Raw genomic sequence first — 21,504 nt, 5'->3', positions numbered from 1 at the left:
ACAAGAGGACTGCTTTTTGAAACAACTGCAGACATTCAGTGAATCATCTGCCCTTTGCTTATGATGTTGAGCAGAACAGACATCTACCAAATTATAATGGACAAAGTAGACATTTGTGTTTGGTTTGTTGGGTAAATAATATTTTCTCCAGTTGCATAAAGGCTCTCACAAAAGCATGAAGATACAGTAGAGATAGAAAATATCAAGAAATGCTCTTATTTTAATTACTGCTTTCACTAGATATCTGATTTTTCCTATGCATGGTGGATGGAATGAATGGATTAGCAATTTTTTATTAAGATGAGCAATAAAGATACTGTCATGATCTGGGGGCAATAAGAGAGAGATTCAGCAAGCAGTGTTGTCAGGACTGGAAATTTGATTAAACTAAAGTTCTCCTTGCAAAGATCAGTGCATCAGTTGAGCTTTAGTCAGCCACATCATCCTGTAAATTGCTCTCCAGATAAGGCAGCACATAAATTCCCTTGGCAAAGACACATCACCTCAGAGCAGCTGCTGCAGACCCAGCCATGGCCTTCAACGGCACTTGGAAAATAGACAGAAATGAAAACTATGAGAAGTTCATGGAGGCGCTGGGTGAGTCTCACTTTTCCAATGCCTTCTGCAGGAAAAATGCCACTCCAGCTGAATACAAACTCCAGCTGCCTCTGAACTACCTCTGGGACAGCCTGTCCTTCCACTATCTGCTCCGCCCTTGCACAGTGTACTGCATTGACTTTCAAAATATTTCATGGGGGGGGGAGGATAAAAGGTGCTGAGAAATGTTCTGATTATGTTATATTAATCTTGAGCACTTCAACTAATTCCAGCTTTATTTCAGCAGAAAAAAAAAATCCCTAAGTCCACATTTGAGGAAAAGGCTCAGAGAATTTGCAATATAAACTATAAGGAGAATTCTATAGCAAGAACATTATTTTGATAACATTAAACTATTTGAAAAATTACCCAGGGAGGAAATCATCATTCTTCAATTTTATAGAAACACAAGTAATTCTAACATCCTGATACTTACTTTAAGTTTGCACAGACTGTGCATTATGTGGATATAAACATAACCACCCGAGTTAGACAGTGGTTTGTATTATATGTGTACTGGTGAACATGGCCTCAATAAAAAGAGAAAAAGAACAAAAAATTGGGTCAGAATGCTGGAATAAACTCTCTTGGACCACGTGAAAGTCACTAAAAAGAGACAAATATGATCCCCAAGGGGTTTGGGTGTTTCTTTTCCGATGGATGTTAATTGATTTTGCCAGGTGTTAACATGATGAAGAGAAAGCTGGGTGCCCATGACAATCTGAAGATCACTATCCAGCAAGATGGGAACAAATTTACTGTCAAAGAAGCCAGTAACTTCCGTACCATAGAGCTGGAATTCACCCTGGGAGCCAATTTTGACTACAGCCTGGCTGATGGGACTGAAATGAATGTAAGAGTCTTCCTGTACAATTTTGTATTTTTTATATGATGATATCTTCATGAGGTACAGTTTCAAGATAAATTAGTTGTCTTCCTAGTGTTAAATTTAAATTTTACTTTGCAAGAGTGATTGTTCAGGAATGCTTCTTGCAGCTTATATACAAAAGCACAAGGTAGTCTTAACTGGTAATGGTTCACCTGTGGAACCCAGGGTTCCATAGAGAGCCCAAAAATGTGGAGCACGTGGCAATCTTCATACGATGAAATCCAGGTGATTGTAATTTTACTTATTCCAATACTCAAGGCCACCACCTAGAGTACAGAGTGGGTATTTATAGGAAACTACCTTTGTTGATACACTTAATTAAAATAAGGTGTACTGGCCACTAAAAAATATCTAGCTTGACTATTATGCAAATAAATGAACTAATGGTTTTATTAAAATTTCATTTTTACAGCCTTTCTATAAAAACATTATTACACTGTTTTAGTTTTATCTTTGAAAGCATTCTGCAGCATTCAAATCAAATCAGTGTCAGAACTGTTGCAAAATATTTGGGGTTTTTTTCCCATTATAGGGAAATTGGAACCTGGAAGGAAATAAACTTGTGGGCACATTTACCAGAAAAGACAATGGAAAAGTACTCAAAGCATACAGAGAAATTGTAGGTGATGAACTTGTTCAGGTGAGTTAAGCAGTTACTTACACGACTTTACAATAGAATGAAGTGAAAAAAATTTAAAAGCTGTTCTGAAAGTAGGAATATTTCATCAAAGCCAAATAACTTCATTTATCTTTAGTTAAAATCCTCCAGTCACCTACTAAAATTTAACACTTTAAAATAAAACTCACAACCTGTGATTTTTACGTTTTCCTCCACATGTGAACTGTATCTTATCCATGCATTCTGAAGCCTGTATACAAGTTCTGTACAGGAGGCAGACGGATAAGTAAATATACACTGTATAGATGTGTTGTGGCTAAAGGCCCTTTTCCAAGTGTCCTTTGGGTTTTTCCTGAGACCCCAAAAGCTGCCCTGTGGTGGTTCAGACATTTGCACAGAGAATTTATGCCTGTTGACAACAGGCTGCTTTCCTTATGTTCCTCTCCCCAGAGCCTGCACAGCCACCCCTCACAATTCATTCCTTCATTACTGACCCCTTCTCAACAGCATCTGTGAAAGGGAACTTTGCAATACCAGCCACTGATTTTTCTTCTTCATTTCTTAACAGACCTATATATATGAAGGAGTTGAATCCAAGAGAATCTTCAAAAGGGGCTGAGCACTTCACCCAGAACAGCACCAGAATGAAGGAGCAATGAAAGAAGACCATTTTCTACACATCCTCTGCTGGGTTTTTTTCTATTTTATCCCCTCGCAGCACCTCCTAAGCTGCAATTACCTAGCCCTGGTGAAAATGCAGGCTAGTTCCTTATGTTACTGTTTTGCCTTGAATAAAAAAAAAAAATCCAATTACCATATGCTAAAATGTCTTTCCCAAGTCCTATCTGAGTGCCATAAGATAAAGGGCTGCAGAAACTATTTTGCATAAGCAAAACTTAAATATCTTTGCATAGGTTATCAAATGGCAAGTTAGTTTCCTTACTAACCTTCCTTAGTATTTATACTGAGAAACAGTTTCTCTGTGTATTGGATGTTGTGTAAAAAGGATGGCAAAACCTAAAATAAACCTGACAACACCCAGGGCTCCAAGACTGTTCTATGTAAGTATAAACGTGGAGTAAAATATGATGTCTTCAGCGTCTCACAGCTCCCTCTTCTGCCAAAATGCTCTCCTGATACAGGCAGTAAACCCACAAACCACAGCTCCTTTTGCTCTAGCGAGGTAACACAGAGGGGTACAAGGCTTAAAGGGGAAGTATTGTCATTGTTTCGTTCCAAAATCTCTAATATACTTCACCTAACACACATATGCTTAACCAATATTTGCTATATAAAACCACATTCATCCTTATTTCTACTGACAGAACTTATTAAGGAAAATAACTATCCCGAAGTGCATGTTGAGAAGTAAGCTCTGTTCAGATACACCTGCTCTGCATTCTTCAGCATGCATTGCCTTGTCTCTTAATATGAGGCTAAAAAGGGTTAATAGCTACAAAGAAGAAGTTTTTGTTTAGCATATTCCTAGGTTTCTGGTCACTCTTCTGGACATGATGAAAACAATTGCCCTGCTTTCAATATGAAGGGAACTGGCTGGACTGAGGGTGGCACATCCTGACTGTGAGTGTGGCATCAGGTTGTGCTGCTCCATTTAATTTCTTCTGCAGCTGTGTGTTGCATAAACAAAGGACACAGAATACACCGCCTACATGAACTTTTCCATGTTTGTTTCGTGTACAAACACCAACTAACCTTCAAGGAGAGGAGTGTATCTTAAAACAACTTCAGTTTTCCCAGACTTCTTCACAACAGGATTTCCCGCGTGACCTCTTTGGTTTCTTTCAGGGCATCATCTGCTCACCGATAAACCGTACCAGGATTAACTTGTGGATGTTTACTCCCACCCAAGTCCGAGTACATCTGACAGGACAAGACCAACACGGTTTGACAGGACTGGCAACCCGCTCTTCCCCACACCCGCGTCTCACCGGGCGGGCTCCCCTGAGGTGTCTGAGGAGGGAGAGGCGATCTCTGAGGCGGGAAGAGCGGTCCCTGAGGCGTGAGGGGCAGGGCGGTACCTCAGAAGATGAAGGGCGGGATGGTGTGTGGGACGGGAGGGACACGGCAGTGCCTGAGGCGGGAAGAGCCGTGCCTGAGGCGGGAGAGGCGGGAAAGGCAGTGCTTGAGGCGGGAAGGTCGGTCCCTGAGGCGGGAGAGGTGGAAAGGTGTGTGCCTGAGGCGGGAAGGGCAGTGCTTGGGGCTGGAAGTGCGATCTCTGAGGCGGGAGAGGCGAGAAGGGGTGTGCCTGAGGCGGGAAGAGCGGGACCGCCCCTGAGGCGGGAGGGGTGGTGCCTGAGGGGGCGTGGGGTGGGCCCTGAGGCGGTATGGGCGGGGCGGACCCTGAGCAGATGACGTGCGGGGCGGTACCTGAGGCGGTACCTGAGGCGGGAGGGGCGGTGCCTGATATGGAAGGGCGGTGTTTGATTCGGAATGGGCGGTACGTGATGCGGAATGGGCGGTACTTGCTTCGGAATTGGCGGTAAGTGAGGCGGGAGGGGCGGTCCGTTAGGCGGGACGGGCGGTGTTTGAGGGGGGGGGGAGGGCGGTGCGTTACGTGAGGCGGGAAGGGCGGTGTTTGAGGCGGGAGGGGCCAGTACGTGAGGCGGGACGGGCGGTGGTGTTTGGAGGCGGGCCGGGCGTTAAGTGAGGCGGGACGGGCGGTGTTTTTTGTTTTTGAGGGCGGGATGGGCAGTACTTGAGGTCGGGGACGGGCGGTGTTTGAGGCGGGATGGGCAGTACGTGAGGCGGGACGGGCGGTACGTGAGGCGGGACGGGGGGTACGTGAGGCGGGACGGGCGGTGCCGCCCCTGATGCGGGAGGGGTCTGCACGTGACGCGGGAAGGGCGGTGCCGCCGCGCTGGGTCCGCGAGGCGTGGCCGCGGTACGTGCGCTCCGCTCTCATTGGCCCGGAACGCGGAAGAGCCGGTGGCGCCTGCGCGTTGGTGCCGCCGGGAGAGCCCTGAGGAGATGGAGGCGGTGGCGCGGCGGCCGCAGGAGCGGCGGCAGGAGCGGAATGGGCGGCTGGAGCAGGGGAATGGCGGCCAGCCGCTGTCACGATCGCTGTCACTGTCGGGACAGTCCTACTGGCTGGACCTGTGGCTCTTCGTCCTCTTCGACCTGGCGCTCTTCGTGGTCATCTACTTGCTGCCCTGAGGGTGCGGGCCCAGGTGAGGGGGGCCCCCGGGGGTGGCCGGGGGATAACAGGAGGGAGAGGAGAGCTCTGACGGGCTGTGCCCGCGGAGGGAAGGCCTCTGGGAGCAGCCCCGGCGTTCCTGCCCCGGAAAGTCCCACAGAAGGCCTGCGAAGCACAAACGCTTCTCAGGAAGTGGCAAATTAATTCAAACCAAACGCACAAAAGCACTGCAAAAATAACCTGGCCTTTTCTGTTTCCCGCAGAGTCGCTGTGTCGCCGCGGGATGCACCTCGTAAACACGAACAGTGGAGGAGGAGGACCATTTGTGCGGGATAAGCAGCTGGGAACACGGCTCCACTTGCAGCTGGATACAAGAGGCAGATATTTATAGTAATACCATAATATATCTCTGTCTGTGTCACAATATTACCGCTACAGGTTTTTACCTGTTTCTGTGTCCTGTTTCTGTGCTCTAAACTGTGCCTTAAAGGTTGTGTAAGATGGATGGACTGGGCTTGTGTAATCAGTGCCTGAAGGTTTGTGCAGCAGAAAGGGAAGAAAGCACTGCTTGAATAAAACCCACTGAAAGGACACTCTGCAGAGTGGCCGAGAATAAAACCCTGCTCTTGCCTAGACTCAAGTTGTAACACAGCCCTGTTCCCACAACAGGTGAAGCTTAACCAGCTGTTTTACTTCCAAAAAGTTAATTGTGAGGGTTTGATGCTGTTTGGGTTTCTATTACACCTTTCTTTCTTCTTCACCTTCAGCAGTTACTGAGCCTCCTCAGGGTCAGTATTTATATATATATATATGTATATTTATAGTAAGCTTTATATCCAGTCACGTTTTGGAGAAGACAGTCTTCCAACTATGGATGAAGGGGGCTCAGTTTTCTTTAGTATTTTTCCCTTGAGAATGCTAGTTTCTAATTCTGAGAAGCACAGTTCATAGTTGGTTTGGGTTTTTTTTCAGGAATAAATATAATAACTAGATTGCAGAGACTTTGAAGTGTAAAGTGTTTTGGTGTTTCCTAAGACATTAAATGAAAATGGGCCTCTCTACTGGGATCTGGGATGCAAAAGTGGGCAGATGCTCTTTCCCTTTATTTTTCCTTCATTGCTAAAGACAAATCTGCCAGTGAGAGGGGCTTGTTTTATGTGTCAGACCTGTGCTGTAAGAATGGAGATGCCCTTCCCTGCTGACACTTATGATTTTGGCTGCTGCTACCTATGAAATCAGTCAGGGCTTTCAGAGATCTTGACTCGGTGCAGAAGAGCATTGAATTGTGATTCCATTCTCACAAGTAAAAAAATTAGTGAAATCCTCTAAAAACTGGAACCCTACTCTTTTTTCATTATTATTACACTTTATTTTTTCTCCCCTCTGGCATGATTTCACCAGGGAAATCTCAAGGGAACAACCTATTAAGCACTGCAGTGTTGCTCCATTTCTCTTTTGTTAAGGAAGACAGGTGATATTCAGCTTTATAGCCTTTAGAAAGTGAAATTTCAAGGTATCTTCTAGTGATCTAGTTTTCTCCTTCAGGCAGATCTGGCATCCAAGGTTTTACTTGTCTCAGAAAACTGAAGAGCTAACAAAGTGCAGGCTTGTGCTGCACTGGGCTCAAGCTCTTTCACAGCACCTGAAGTTCAGGAATACATATATCCAGGAAAACTTTGCTTATCTCTAATAAAGGTGAAAAGAGAGCTTGTGTAACTAAATCAGTCATTTGTCGCCAGATATGAGGGATTATGGTATTAAAATCGCTTTATGCATTTCATGAGTATAAAAAAGTTTAATCTATTTAACAGCTTTAATAAACAAATACTTCAAATTTTACTGTTCAGAAAAGGTAAGTGAACCACCATCTCTGCAAAAACTTTCAACCATCAACAGCAGCGTTAACTTCAAAACTGCTGTTCTGGAAAGCCAACTTTTTTTTTTAAAATGTGAAGTAAAAAAAGAACAGACACCAAAGATTTTAAATTTTTATCTTGATATTTTGAACAAGCAGAACTTCGCAAGAAAATAACTCTAAAGACTGAAAAATATATATTAATTACAAGACTTGTTAATATCTTTACTGTTACAAAAATTGTCTAGGCTCTTATACAAATCTATAGCCGGGAGGGGACATTTATAAAAAAATAAATAGGCACCCTAGGTAAGTTAAAATGAGTTATCACATATTAGTTAGCAAATATTACATACATACATACAGGGAGTGCAGAGTCAAATATAAAAACAAAGGTGCCTCGATTAGCTGTCTGGGGAGGATAATTAAATACCTGGTAAACATGGGGGGCACAGAGAGAGTTGTCTGGTAAGATTGTTTCAAGCCAAGCAAGGAGACTGAAGAACATCTAAATCACTGCAGCTACTTCAGAAATGAGTTTACCAGTTGTGCTTCCTGGGAGCCGAGTTCATTGGTATCAGTAAGAGGCATTCATATTGCTCCTGGGACAGAAGTAGCAACGTTGCTATGCATGTTTAAAAATAAGTGTTCTAACATCATTCACAGTTGTTGCTGTGCTATTCATACATAAAAATACTGTCATTTCAAATACAAGATTATTTTTTCTTTTTTGCAAAACATTTTACAAATTGTACATTATTTACAAATTCCATAAATCTTGGGGTTTTTTTACACAGGTATTAGAAGACAGCTGTACTTAACTGGCTATGTATATTATGTAACATGGCTAGATGAACTAGAAAAGTTTAATTTACAGGTTCTGAAATCTCTCTCAAAAATATTACAATAGGAATCACCCACGTTCTTACATTTTTAGTGTTCTTCTGTATTCAACTGATTTTTCTTACAAAAGGATCATTTTTTAAGTTGCTGTTTACCAGCAGCCATACCTAAACATGCATAGTATTTTCACTATAAATCCTTGAATTCATTTTTTTTTCCAAGTGCTACAACTAACTTTGATCAAGAAGGTAGAAATAAGGTTAATCTGAGATACCTGGTTTGTTGCATATATATAATGTTCCAGTTCTACTGTAAGTTGCATGTAATTTAAAAGAAAAAAAACTGACCTTGCCACAGAATAACCAAAAGTAATGTTTAAGTGTTTACCTTAGATAATTGTGCTAAACAATTGCCAACGTTTGGCTGGAGCACTAAAATTCATGTACATAAAGTTATAAACATAAAAAAAAAAGCCTTTCTGACTAACAGTGCAAGTATAAGCAAGAGTGTTTATTATGCATCTTTAACCTTGTTGCATTATTTTTGTAACTAAAAGGCATTGATGATTTAGGTGTAATCAGCAGCACCCCAAGTTAACACTCTAATGTGAGTAATGGAAAAATTTAGCCTTTTTGGATCGTGTCAGGCTTTGCTGCCACTGCCTCAGCACACGCTAGATAGTTCTGTGCACTGATTTAACTAACCAAATAAAAGCCAAATAAATCCTCCCCTTTGTTACTAAGTCAGGTTAACAAAAGACAAGGTAAATGCCAGAGCTGCCAAAACTGTAGGCAGTGACGGAGCAGAGAAGGAGGAACCTCTTCTTTCCCTGCCCCTCAGCCACCACAGTCTGAAGGGCTGCGCGTTCAGCCCGATCTGCTAATGCAGACCACACCCATGTGTAGGGCGGTTCCAGAGGGGGAAACACAGCAGTAAAAGAAAATTAATTAAAAAAAAAATCAAATGTGTGATCCCCATGAACCAATGCTCAAAATGTCAAGTTGGAAAAGAAGGGAAGCTTAATAAATAGCAGCAATAACTTTGCATGCACTTGGAGGATAAATCAGAACTGAACAGAAGCAGTAACTCTATCTAAAACCTTAGAAAACTAATCTTTCATAGTTGCATGATAACTCTGTATTTAAAATTAGCATCCTATTCTCTTATACCAGTTTGTAAGTGATGTAGTTAAATTTAATAAGTTAAAGTATATAGCTTATAGGGTGAACAAAATCTGATAAATGTGTTTAAAAACGTCCACTAACATAGAGCAGGTGTATTAATAGGACAGTATTACTGCAGTTTACTTCAATTCCCTTTGAAAGTCTCATTTAGCATTTGCAAACCAGGACGGTTTTTAAAGGATTATTATTATTAAGGCTTTTCAAATAAAAAATAAATCCTCTGGGTAAACTTGTATTAAAGACACTTGAAGGTTTGTGAAAGCACAGACTCTCGGAGAAGTCAGTTGAAAAAACCGTGTCATCTCCTGCCACCTCTCAGGACAAATAATACTCTATTATTACTACATTTACTGCATTTTATGTGGTATCCCTTTTGTTAGTCTAAGTAGGTAGTGACCACAGTCTGAAGGAGCACTTCTTAAACTGCAACTAATTAAATCTTCTTACAGATTTAGTAACGTCCAGTCGATCCCACTGCTGTAAGATGTGCACACCCCAAGGGACCATGTTTAGTACAAACTGTAGAAGACAAGCTGAGTAACAGAGGTAAGCATTAAGGCAACTAGAGTAACAAATCAAAGAACCACAAGTTTAGCACCTCTTCTCCTCCGTTGGCCTCCAATTTGCATATTCATTGGAACAGTGGTAACTCCCACGCAAAGTACGGTCAGCTGGGTACCTGGTTATCACACACACACACATTCAAGGTTTGTGCCCGTTCACAGACTACATGAAATGCAAAAGTCAGATCCGGGTGTGGGGTTTTTTTATGGATCTATCGGCTGCAGTGGATGCCTTCTGCATTTGCCTTGTACCTCGGCTCGGGTGCGGGGTGCCTGGGTTCCAGGGTGGCGTGGTACGTAGCGTTCAGTTCTACCCCAGCTGCTGGAGGATGCTTCTCCTTGGGAAAGCTCCCGCTCTCCGTAAAGTACAGCTTGGGCCTCTGGTGGTACTTCATCCTGTAGGTGTCAGTCATGCAGCTGTCGACTGAGAAGTAGGTCGTGAGGGACACGCTGTCGTTCCCGTCCACGTAGCCAGGACTCGGCCCCGTGTGACGGGATCCTTTCTTTAACAAGTTCTCAGACACGGTCCAGAAGTCATTGACTGACAAGCGAGGTGGAGAGTCCGGTTTGTGGACAAACAGTTCGTTCCCCGGAAAGGGCTCTTTCAGCCTTTGTTCTGGTGGGAGTACACTCGGTTCTGGTGCAGGTTTTGGAGGTGCACCTGTTGGCCTCAGTGGATTACTTTGCAACGCTTCCGTGGGTTTTACGTCCGCTGCCGAGTTACCCTCTGATCCCGGCAAAGTATTCAGAGCATATTTCTTGGGTGGCAGAGGGGGAGGGACGTTCTGGTACACTGCTTCAGGCACCCAAAGGGCATCCCCCCTCCGCAGCGGGTGCCCGGCGTGCTCAGCGGGAGGGGCGGGAAGCACCACGGCCCTCTCCGGCAGGGACTGTGGCACACAGGGCACCAAGCCCACCTTGGGACCGAGCGTTCTTGTGTGGTGAGACTGCGGCTGGGCGGAGGGCACAAAGTCACTGTGGAGCAGCTTCCTGCCACAGGCATTCTCGGGGTGGGGGTGGGATATGCCATCAGGACAGAACACTGCCACGTTCACCTTCTCAAACCTGTCCGGGTGAAGCCACTCTGAAGGATTCTGTCCGTTTGCCTTGTTCCTGCTTTCCGACTTCACAATGTCTCTGACAACTGGCTGTAGAGCTGATGAGGGGAAAAATTTCTTGTTGGTCTCAGGCATTTCAGCTCTAAAATACAAAAACACACAAGATGTAAGTATCCCTAAAAACACATGAAGGGGTTCAAATAGCCCAAGGATTTTTTCAAAGACAGTCTTGGTAAAACTGCCTAAATATTCAAACTGACGAGAGAACTGGAATCTGTTTAACTTACAGCCATTGATTAAAAGTTGTGTTAAATTACTCCAAGGTTTCTTTCATTTGAAATGTAAAGTGCCCCCCAGAAAAATCTCTGCAAGAGCTGCAAGGTAAGATAAATTCCTTCAACATTCAGGACTATGTCAAACATGATCTCTGCTCTCTTTTTAGCATCCTTGTGACTGATACATCCACTTTCAAATATTGGATGTTACTTTTGCCTGCTAAATTTGTGTTTAGATTCTTGATTGTCAAAACTTTCAATACCTTAGCTTTTCAGTGCTTAATATTGATTATTGTAACATAACAGAATTCAACATTTCTTAAACTATTATAGAGTAAATGATGCCAGTATTAATTACCTCTTTACTTGAGGACTGGGCACCTGCATATGTAATTCTGTTGGGAAACCAACATGAGGTCTGTAGTTAACTTCAGAATTGAACTGGTCTTTCCTCAAATCTGGGGGTAGAAAAAAAAGGTATTTCAAAATAAGCATATATACAGTCCAATTCCTTCTTTGTAATTGCTCAGAGGTTACAAAAACAAACAACACACAACACAACAGGACAATTAATGCCTTTCAAAGTTTGAGATTAATCAAAATAGCCACTTTGAAGACAACCTGTCACAGGTGGCCAGATCTCACCTTAATGCTAAATAATCTGGAGATAATTTTCTGGGTTTTTTGTTACCAGAAAATAGGTAATTATCACAAGTCCTATAGACGCACTTTCAGCATCACCCTAATATTTAATCTTACTAAAAGCACAGTTTCAAAAGCAGCTTTTTATTAAACCATGCTTGCTTATTCCACCATCCAAAATCATTTAAATTACAAAATAAAAACTATTTATGAAATCTTAAATTTCACATCATGTAATAATCATTAAATCAAATGAATGTAGGGATTTGGGACGTTTTAGGGGGGTTTTTTTGTATGTGGGTTTAAAGAAATACATTCTTTGGAACGATTAAAACCTTGGAGCGAGACTGTACAGCTCGCAGAGATGCTGAGCAGACCGAGAGCACTGTCACTCACGTGCCCCAAACACACACCACTGAGTGCCTGAGCCAGTGTTTTACTGACAGGCAAAAAAACATTCCCCCAAAATACACAATTTCTGAACAAGGCAGCTCCTGATGAACAGTAAATAAAGGAAGCCTTGAAGTATTCGTGTCAACACCACACAGAATAAAACACTCCCTTGGCAAGTGACAAGCAACAGTCTGTTTGTTTAGAGATAGATACTCTAAGTCTTCCTAATGCAGTGATTAGCCCATTATAATCAGTCACCTGCTCTGAAGCCATTCAAAGGAATGGCATTATTATTATTATTATTATTATTATTATTATTATTATTATTATTATTATTGTTACAATGGCTTATTTTGTCTATGTATAGACTAGACTCATAACTACACACCTGTTTCACTTGTTACCTCACGAAGTTTAAGTATTAGAAGTCAGGGAACTTTTGACTCATGAACACACAAGTCAAAAGCCCAACAACAGAACAGAATTAAACTAAAAACTTTGGGTGATGCTCATTTTGATGGTCAATATCTGCCCTGTCTTTAAATGATGAAAGACTAAAGGCACCATCTTTGAGCAAGAACACAGGTAGCAGAGGTTAAATCAGCATACAGCACAAGAGACAACCTATGGCTTTCCTTCACGTCCTGACAGTGAAAAAAGCAGCAGTTCAAAACTGCTCCACCTAACAGTGAGCTCAGTAACACGGAGCAGCGTTTCAAGGAGAGAACGTTTCCCAGCGGTGCCGGGCGCGATGGTTTCGTTTGGGGAGGCGGCAGTACCGGGGGCCGGCCCGGGGGCGGCAGCACAGCCCAGGCGGCTCCCCCGGCACCTCCGGCCGCCCCGCGCGCCCCGCGCCCGCAGAATTCCAGCCGGCCTTAAAAATAGACCTGTTATTTTCCCTGCTGCTGACAGGACAGCCATGCACGGGTAAAACCGGACGCCGGCTCCATCGGGAATTTTGGCTCCGCGTCCTCTGCGAACCTAAATATGGGGAGGCACAAGCGCGGCGCTCGGCCGGAGCCCGGCATCCTTATCAATGGGGCTCGAGGAGCTGAGCAATAAATGAGAGGAAGCTGCTTTAGGAGGTACAAACTGCCTGCTTTTAAGATTTATGAACACCTATTTTCACGTCTGAGTAGTCCATCGAGATTTCCAAGATATTAATATCTGTTCTATAGCCCACTGTTAGGACAGAACTTCTCCTCTGGTATCTCCATTTACAAATACAGAACATGTGCAAAAATCTGCTTTCTGTGGGGGAAAAACCCCCACATGAGCATAAATACAGAAATCTCCAACAAAAACTCAACTCCACATTAAATTCAATTTCCTTCTAATGTGTTGTAGCCGCACATTTCCTGGAAATTTTTTTACAAAAAAAAAAACAACTTACTTTTTTTTAAAATAACTTTATCAATAAAAAACCAAATTGTACTATTTTTCATAACACATATTGTGGCAAATTCCTCTCTCTTAACCCAGACATTTTCTGAATTAAGTGGAAATTACAGGCAAACTTACTGGAAGCTTTGGAAATGTTGAACAAGAACATAATCCAAGTCAAGAAGGTAAACACATTATAACTTGTCCAAAATAAAATATTATTTTTTAAAAATGGTGACCAATTTTCAGGGAAAAAAAGAAATCCTTATATTCAAGGAACTGTACTTTTGGAAGCAAAGGCAATTTGGATTCTTCTTTACACACACTCACCAGAGCTTCAGGATGATTCTAGATTTCAGCTGGAGTTGTCTCATGCTATTAAGCTTAATAATTAACAGGAAAACCATTAAAATTATAGTCATCATTCTTCAATTGGAAGAATGTGAGGTTGGAAGTTTTGCCCTCGCACTGCTCATGTCACATGTTCCTCATAACCAAAAAAAACCTCTCCTCCTCAGTTCATCAAGTTCAAGCTTCATAAACACTAAGTCGTTAATATGAATTATGCTTAATATGAATATCTGCTTACTCAATATTTGTGTTGTCCTGCCAAAATCCGGCCACACAAATTAGGGATTGGCCTTGGGGGACCTTTGCTTCAGCACTAGTTATCAACTGCTCACTGCCAGTGTAAGCAGCAGCCATTTGATCTCCCCACCACTGCGTGATCCAGTGTTTCTATCTTTATAATGCTCTAACAATAAGTTTATTTTTGTAAGTCAGGGACAGAATTCCTCAACTGCTGAACAGTAGCCTTCCTTATTCAGCTCCAGTTAAAAACAAGGAGCTGGAAAAGCACAGTTACACAAACGGTGGGCAGAATTACAAGTCCAACATTATTTCCATAAGAAGTTTTCCCCACAGAAAACCCACTCAGACATATTTGTTGCAGTTGCCATGAGAGCCTAACGAAGATTTCTTCCATTCCTCTCTCAGAAAGGACTGAGCATTTTTTTTAAAAGTACTATTTTCTGGGAGCCTCTTTGGTTCTTACCTACCAATCCACGTCTTGTTCATAAACACCCAGAGATAAAACATAGGTAACACAACTGAAACATGTAAATGACTACTCTTGTCCTTGCTAAAGGTGTCCTGACACACTTTTAAAACTGAGACTAAATAAATCGTGAGCCCAATACACATGTGAAATGATCAAACTCTTCAGATTATCTTTTCTGTCCATTAATCAGTTCCACTAAAAGTATTATTTTCCAAAACTTGCACACGTGAGACCTTCACAACTGATTTAAATACATACATTTTTGTTATGAAACTATTCAAAAGTTAGTCACTGAATTAAAATAACTGATTAGATGGGATGCTATCATCAGTTTTTTAAGGAGAACTCTAAGGATCACCTGAAATCACTACATTTTTTTAAAGAAAATGTACAGTGTTTGTAAAATGTTGAAAGTTTTCAGTATACTTAAGTACTCTCTCCAGAGAACACTCATTACAAGCTCAACCATTGTTTTAACCCACCTGTTTTTCACCCCAGAGTCCTTTATGTGTTTTTCACTGGTGTTTTTTTCTTTTTTTCCTATCCAAGTGTGTTTGATAAGAATGGTGTAGTGCAGAACTAAAGCAGAGTGAATGTCATGCAAAACCAGATCTTTGCATTCCATGCAACTCACTTTTGGGTTTGGGGCTTTTTTTTTTTTGCTCATCAAAATAAAACACCAAATTAGTTCTCTTCCTACAACCAAAAAATAGGTTAGAATAAGGCTAGGAAAGGTAGAAGTGGTATGGCAGCACCCCCACTCCCTACTTTAAGTCTTAGGAGAAACTATACTATACTATACATTATTTGGAAAGAAGTATGATATCTATAAAAATCAAATGTTTCCTGAGGAAGTGGCCTAATATTTATTGCCCCTCTTTGTACAAGCACCCTTCCATTGTTTCAGCACCAGCAGATAATGATTTTGGCTGGCCTCAAGCTGACCTATAATATTTATATGCCAAGGCATTTATCAACTTTATAAAACCCCAGCAGACATATTAGTATGTAAAAGGAAGTAGACTTCCTTGTTACAAGTGTTTCTTCCTGATATTGCTTCATATCTTGAAGGAAAACAAATGGTACCACAGTCCACCCAGACCTTTAAGGAAAAAAAAAAACCTTCCTTAGTATCCACCAAGAAAGTTCATGGAAATGGTTTTTGGGGAAAACACGGGGAGTGAACAAAATTACAATGTTTTTTGTGTTTGGGTTGGGTTTTTTTTTGGGGGGGGGGGTAAGGGGTAGGGGGAGGAGAAACATGCCCACTTGCCAAAACAAAAAAACCCCAACAAAACAAATCCAACAACAAGAGCAAAGAAAGGATATGAACGCTTTTCATCTTCATCCATCAGTATAGCTCACTGAAAAGCTTCAAGAAAATTTCTAATTCACTGGGCAGGAAAAACACCCACAAAACATATTTCCTCTGCCATTTTCAAGAAGACAGAGTACACAGGCTATGATGAGTCAGTAAGAGAGATCTCGACTGAAAATAAGTATATAAGAAAACCTCTTCCATCATGGTCAAAACAGCCACAAATTCCATGCCAATTTTCTTCTAATACACTGAAATACAGCCAACCTGATACACAAATTGCCTAACTTTGAAATATTTGGTTATGGCTTGTTAAAAAAAAAGCAATGATAAATGGTACATACATATTTTGATTTTGCGACAGATGAAGACATTAATTTATGCAGCAAAATGATAAAAAATACAAAAGGCTATTCAGAAATCTGCCCATCTCTTGTGTGATATTAATACATTTTCAAATTCTGGTACATCTCACATACTTTTTGACAGCTTAACCTTTCTAGGGGTTCTTACCGTGGAAGTTTCTGTTCTGCTGGGGCACCGGATGTAACACATGCTCAGCTTTTTTGGTTGACGAGTTCTGTTCGCTGTAAAAGAAGCACATATGTGATTTGAACACTGCTTTTAGCACTGCTCCCACATGTGGCAGCCTGTGCTGATCCACAAAAATTTAGGATGACCTGAATCTTTTAATACGGACAGACAAAAATGACTGATTTTGCTTTCTTGTGGTTTCAAAATAATCAAAGACATTTCACTATGGAAGCTGCATTTTGTATGTTTTTAACTAAGCAGTTTGCTTTGATAACTTCTTACAATACTTTATGAAATAAGTTCTAAACTTTTGCATCTCCACTTGGAGAATCACAGATTGGTCTGAGTTGGAAGGGATCTTAAAAATCATCCAGTTCCAACCCCCCTTCCACTAGACCACGTTGCTCAGAGCCCCATCCAACCTGGCCTTGGACACTTCCAGGGATGGGGGGATCCACAGCTTTTCTGGACAAGCTGTTCCAGTGCCTCACCACCCTCACAGTAAACAATTTCTTCCTAATGTCTAATCTAAACCTACTCTCTCTCAGTTTGAAGCCATTCCCTCTGGTCCTTTCACTCCAGGTTCTTGTAAAAAGTCCCTCTCCATCTTTCTTGTAGGCTCCCTTCAGGTACTGGAAGGAAGTCAAAGCCTTTTCATTTCCTGGTATTTGCTGTTGTTTTTTCCCATAAAATAACTTCTCATGAAAATATATGTCCAAACATTTGCAGAGATGTAGCAATCATTTGTGACCAGGCTTGGCCTCTCAACTCTTCAAGAAGCATTTGGACAACAGTCTCGGGCACATGGTGTGATTCCTGGAGTTGTCCTGTTGCACAGCCAGGAGTTGGACTTCAGTGATCCTCGTGGATCCCTTCTGACTCAGGGTATTCTGTGATTCTATCTGTGCTCTTTCATTTTAAGGATATAAGCAAGATTTGAAAGAAGAATGGATGGGTTCTAGGTAGGATCCTTCCACTAACAGTTTAAGATACACAATACAGAAAACTGCATGTGGGAGGATTCTATTTCACAGCACCACATAAACTGAAGCTGGAATCTAGTCCAAACCCCCTTGGTCAAGCAGGGTCAACTCCATACCAGGATCACATCCTGCTGGGTTAGGGGTATATCTTCACAGACAGAGATTACACAACATCCCTGAACAGGATACTTAATTCCTAACATACATCCCTTCTAAGTAAGTCTAATAAAATACGGCTACTAACCACATTTTGGGCCAGTTTTAGTAATTTCAAACCGGTCAATCAATTACCAGGTGATCAATATCTGAAGTGTTCTAGAACGCTGAATTTCTGCACAGTGAGTAGTAACAGCACACAAGAGTCACCTACTGCCAATCCCATCTCCTTGTCAGGGCCTGTCTGTACAAATGTTACAGGTATGGTTTATATGGACACTGTGTTCTACTACAGATGGAAAGTTGCCCACAGTCTAAAAGTCTCCTGAGTAAAGAAGTGTAGCAACTACTAGGAATGAACACGCCCTGTCCCTCAGCAAGGCTCAGCAGTGTCTGGCTCAGTGCCTTCCACAGGGAACCAGCGCTGCAGCCTCAGCGTGAAGGCAAATGGGACACTTAATTGCCCACACCCTTACTTCTAGACACACTCCAGCCTTCCACATGCCTGACCCCAAGCAAGTTCCAAAGCATGTTTTCTTGGGTTTTTTGTTTTCTGAACAATACATAAATATTAGAGCAGCTTGGTTTTCTATGAATAGCATCTATGCAAGCACTAAGAGCGTGAGCATTACCTGCAGGAAGCACTTTCTTTCACATTCTTGACATCTGCCGGATTGATTCCTTCAATAACAGGGGAGTCCGGATTTGCAGATCCGTTGCTGATATGATCACTGCTTTCATATCCAGATTCTGTCCTCTGAATTTGCCAGTTATCACCATGGACTTTTCTCTCTGTAAATCCTTTGCTTTTTTCAGCGTTCCCTTTTCCCTCCGAATCCAGTGAACTTCGACTTCCCGTATCCTGTTTCGTTTCATCCTCATATATAGTCATTAAACCCTTCTGCACTTGGTTCTCTTTTGGCCAGTGGTTAAAGCTGCGCTCCTTTTCGTGCTTAGATTTACTGCTCAGGTTTGCCTTGTGCTTTGGGCTGTGCTGTTTTTTCTCGGACTCACTGAAAATGCTGTCTACGTTCAGCGTCTCCCGCATCGGTTTCCAACCTTTACTTCTGCTCCTGCTGCTGACGCTTCCTTTGTCCCTGGAGTCCTGACTGGTGTCCGTATCATAGCCAGTGACACCGTCAGGCCGCGTCCTTGGCACTGCTTTCTCCCCAGCAGCAAAAGGTTCTGTTTTATTTGATCCGAGCACGTGTGCAGAAAGCTTTGCTGGGTGAGGTGCGCTGTCGTGCCTGTAGGGGCCTCTTCCCTGGCTGCTGTATATCCGCTGATCCACGCAGTGCCTGAGGCCATTTCCAACGGGAGGAGACCCCGACTTCACGCTGGAACGGTCTTCCCCAATCAAATCTTGTAAGGACAAAAGGAAAAAAGCTCCATTACAGTTCTCATTCATGTTTCAGAGAATGGATTGGGTTGGAAGAGACCCTAAAGACCACCTCATTCCAACCCTCCCTACCATGGGCAGAGACACCTTCCACTAGACCAGGTTGCTCCAAGCCCCGTTCAGCCTGGCCTGGAACACCTCCAAGGTGGGAGTGGTCATTGAACTGATATTGTTACACTACTAATGTTTCTTACAGTATCTCTACAAATCCAGTACGTATTTCAGAATATTGAATTTCTCTTAAAAGGAGAAAGCTATTTAACCCGTGGATTCTCTGGTCACATTCTTAAAATGTACCTCTTTGTCTCCCAGACTCTTTCCTTGGTCCTCTGTCCGCGTCTTTTCGTAAGGATGTGAAGTTTTTCATGTCAGCAGCTCTCTGAGCACACTCTCTGGATAAGTCCTTCAGCCTGTCCTTTTGATCGCTGTAACCCAACTTAGCTGCAAAAAACACTTCTTGTCAAAGACCATTACTCAAAAGTCATTCACCATCAAAACACACAAATATATCAAAACACACACACATGGACCATTTAGGGACCGTAACCTAAGTTTTTTATATTAGTACTACTTAAAAAGACTGATGGATTACATAACACAGATTGAGAAAATTGGATTTCTTCCCAAACAAAGTCCATTAACATACAGGACTACAAATAATGCTGCATATCACAATACTGTTGGGGAAGAGTGTTCCTCAGGTAGCCAGTGATCCACAGAGCCTCACCTCAGCCTCAAGTCACTAATGTGCCTTTCGACCAACAACATGACTGGAAAGCTTTATGATGATTGAGAAAGGGATCAAGGCCTCAAGAGCCACTTTAGCGAAGGAATAATGAGGGTAATAAAAAATATTCTGCATTTGCAGTTCTCTGGAAAAGTTAACTTTCCATGGCAGATATTCACATATTACTTAAAACACTGAACGAATGTCTGAACAACAACTCAGTCAGTCAGTGATGGAATTCTTCCTTTAGAAACACTTCTACTCCCGAGGTTATCACACACCTGAAATGCCATAATCTGAAATATTTCATAGTAAGACATATCTGGGCATTTTTTGGGTGGGAATGGGGAATACATACCTGGACCTCTACCACCACTCGCTTGAATGTGGCTTCTACTGAATGCTGAATTATCTGGCTGAAGCTTTTTATTACTCCTTTGATTAATGTCTCCAATTCCATTCTCTTTCACATGCTCTGATTTAGCAGCAGAATGCTTTTCAAATCCTGTCAAACAATACATTTGGCTTTAGACAGAAAAAGCTTCCCAAGTTAAAATTTTCAATATCTAAATTAAAAAAAAAAAAGAAAGCTTTTTAATTGCAGATTAAAAAAAAAAAAGAAACAAAACAGAAGAAAAACCTCACTAAAACCTACACTACATTTCCCTGTACTAGGCAATAAGGTTCTGTAATATTTGATATACTGCCATATTTATAGTGGTAGCCTGTAGTGGAAGAGGGTCCTCAGTTCTTTCCTCCCTGAAGCAGTCTATGCCCTATCACTATGCATTATGTGAAGAGGAACATGTCAAATTCAATTTGGCTTTTATTTAATTTACTTGTAAGATATGTTTAAGATTAAAATAAAATAATTTAAAAAACCCTAGACAGCAGAACAAACTGCAGAACCAAAAGGGCTGGATTCTTACAGTGAGGCTTAGTGTACACGAATCTCAGATAAAAGAAGTTTCCTGAAGCTCCTTTTGATTTTTCCCAAAGTTCTGAACTGTGCTCTCTGTACATACATATATGTGTGTATATATATATATACACACATAGACACACATCTCCAAATCTATCCCTATATGTGCATGAAGCTTTAAAGTATCTTTTTATAGCACTTTGAAAAGGTATTTTAAATGTTTCAATACACACATAGGAACACCCACATCTACAAATACACTACAATTGTCTTCTCAAATTACTGAAGTTGTGCAAAGCAGTTCTGACCAATCTACAACAGAACATCTTTTTTCCCCATTACCCATTAGTCTCAATTTTTATTCCCTTATTAGCCAAACAGTTCTAACATTGATTATATACACTAATCTCTTTTCTTTTGAGACTCTTTAGATAATGACTGATAAGAACAAAGCAGCCAATCCATTACCTCCTCCTTTATAAACCCCATTTCAGAAATATAGCTGATACTGTTATTAAAAATAAATATATCTAATTACCCAAGTCTTCCCCATTTCCTCCTGCTGTTTTACACTGAGACCAGTGAATAATCTGCTTTGGTGCATCCTCTGGAGATACAGCTGTGCCATCTGGGTTAGCATAAAACAGCAGCAATGGCTGGAAGTGACACCGAATGCACCTGGAGACCACGTCTTTCCATTTCGTTCCAATCTAAGAAAAAAAACAACAAAACAAACCTCAGAACTTTACCAACAGCCCTGAAGCCAAATACAGAAAGAGTAATTTGTCAAGCAGCCGGTACCAAATGCCTAATTCCAAAGGTACATGAAGATTCAACATTTTTAGCACATTGGTGTACAGAAACTGCAGCAGAGAGAATAATAATACACGGGATAACAATCAGAACATCATTCCTATGAATACAACTGCCAGTATCTTCTTTTTCTTTAA

The 21,504-nt window shown here is 41.7% G+C and overlaps 2 protein-coding genes across 6 annotated transcripts in view; one reads left to right on the top strand and one right to left on the bottom strand.

Annotated features, from left to right (window-relative positions):
• The first annotated feature begins 530 nt into the window (after positions 1–530).
• FABP2 (fatty acid binding protein 2) lies at positions 531–2,724 on the top strand. Its single transcript, XM_027741294.2, has 4 exons — positions 531–597; positions 1,278–1,450; positions 2,019–2,126; positions 2,674–2,724. The coding sequence occupies exons 1-4, from the start codon at positions 531–533 to the stop codon at positions 2,722–2,724; spliced, it is 399 nt and encodes a 132-aa protein (XP_027597095.1).
• Positions 2,725–7,234: 4,510 nt separating this feature from the next.
• USP53 (ubiquitin specific peptidase 53) overlaps positions 7,235–21,504 on the bottom strand; it is a 28,943-nt gene continuing 14,673 nt past the window's right edge. For all 5 annotated transcript variants that reach the window (XM_027741176.2, XM_039383506.1, XM_027741184.2 and 2 more), the window contains exons 10-16: positions 21,093–21,264; positions 19,991–20,137; positions 19,203–19,346; positions 18,139–18,868; positions 16,347–16,420; positions 11,396–11,495; positions 7,235–10,904 (exon numbers count right to left, since the gene is read on the bottom strand). In XM_027741176.2, the coding sequence (XP_027596977.1) occupies positions 9,917–10,904; positions 11,396–11,495; positions 16,347–16,420; positions 18,139–18,868; positions 19,203–19,346; positions 19,991–20,137; positions 21,093–21,264 (2,355 nt within the window). In that variant the 3' untranslated portion in view covers positions 7,235–9,916. The remainder of the gene's footprint in view (positions 10,905–11,395; positions 11,496–16,346; positions 16,421–18,138; positions 18,869–19,202; positions 19,347–19,990; positions 20,138–21,092; positions 21,265–21,504) is intronic.

Source organism: Pipra filicauda, unplaced genomic scaffold (assembly GCF_003945595.2).
Source record: "Pipra filicauda isolate LSUMZ 115617 unplaced genomic scaffold, ASM394559v2 scaffold312_size1046226_pilon, whole genome shotgun sequence".
NCBI classification, from domain to species: domain Eukaryota; kingdom Metazoa; phylum Chordata; class Aves; order Passeriformes; family Pipridae; genus Pipra; species Pipra filicauda.
The sequence above is the reverse complement of the archived record's forward strand: the minus strand, read 5'-3'. Positions and strand labels throughout refer to the sequence as shown.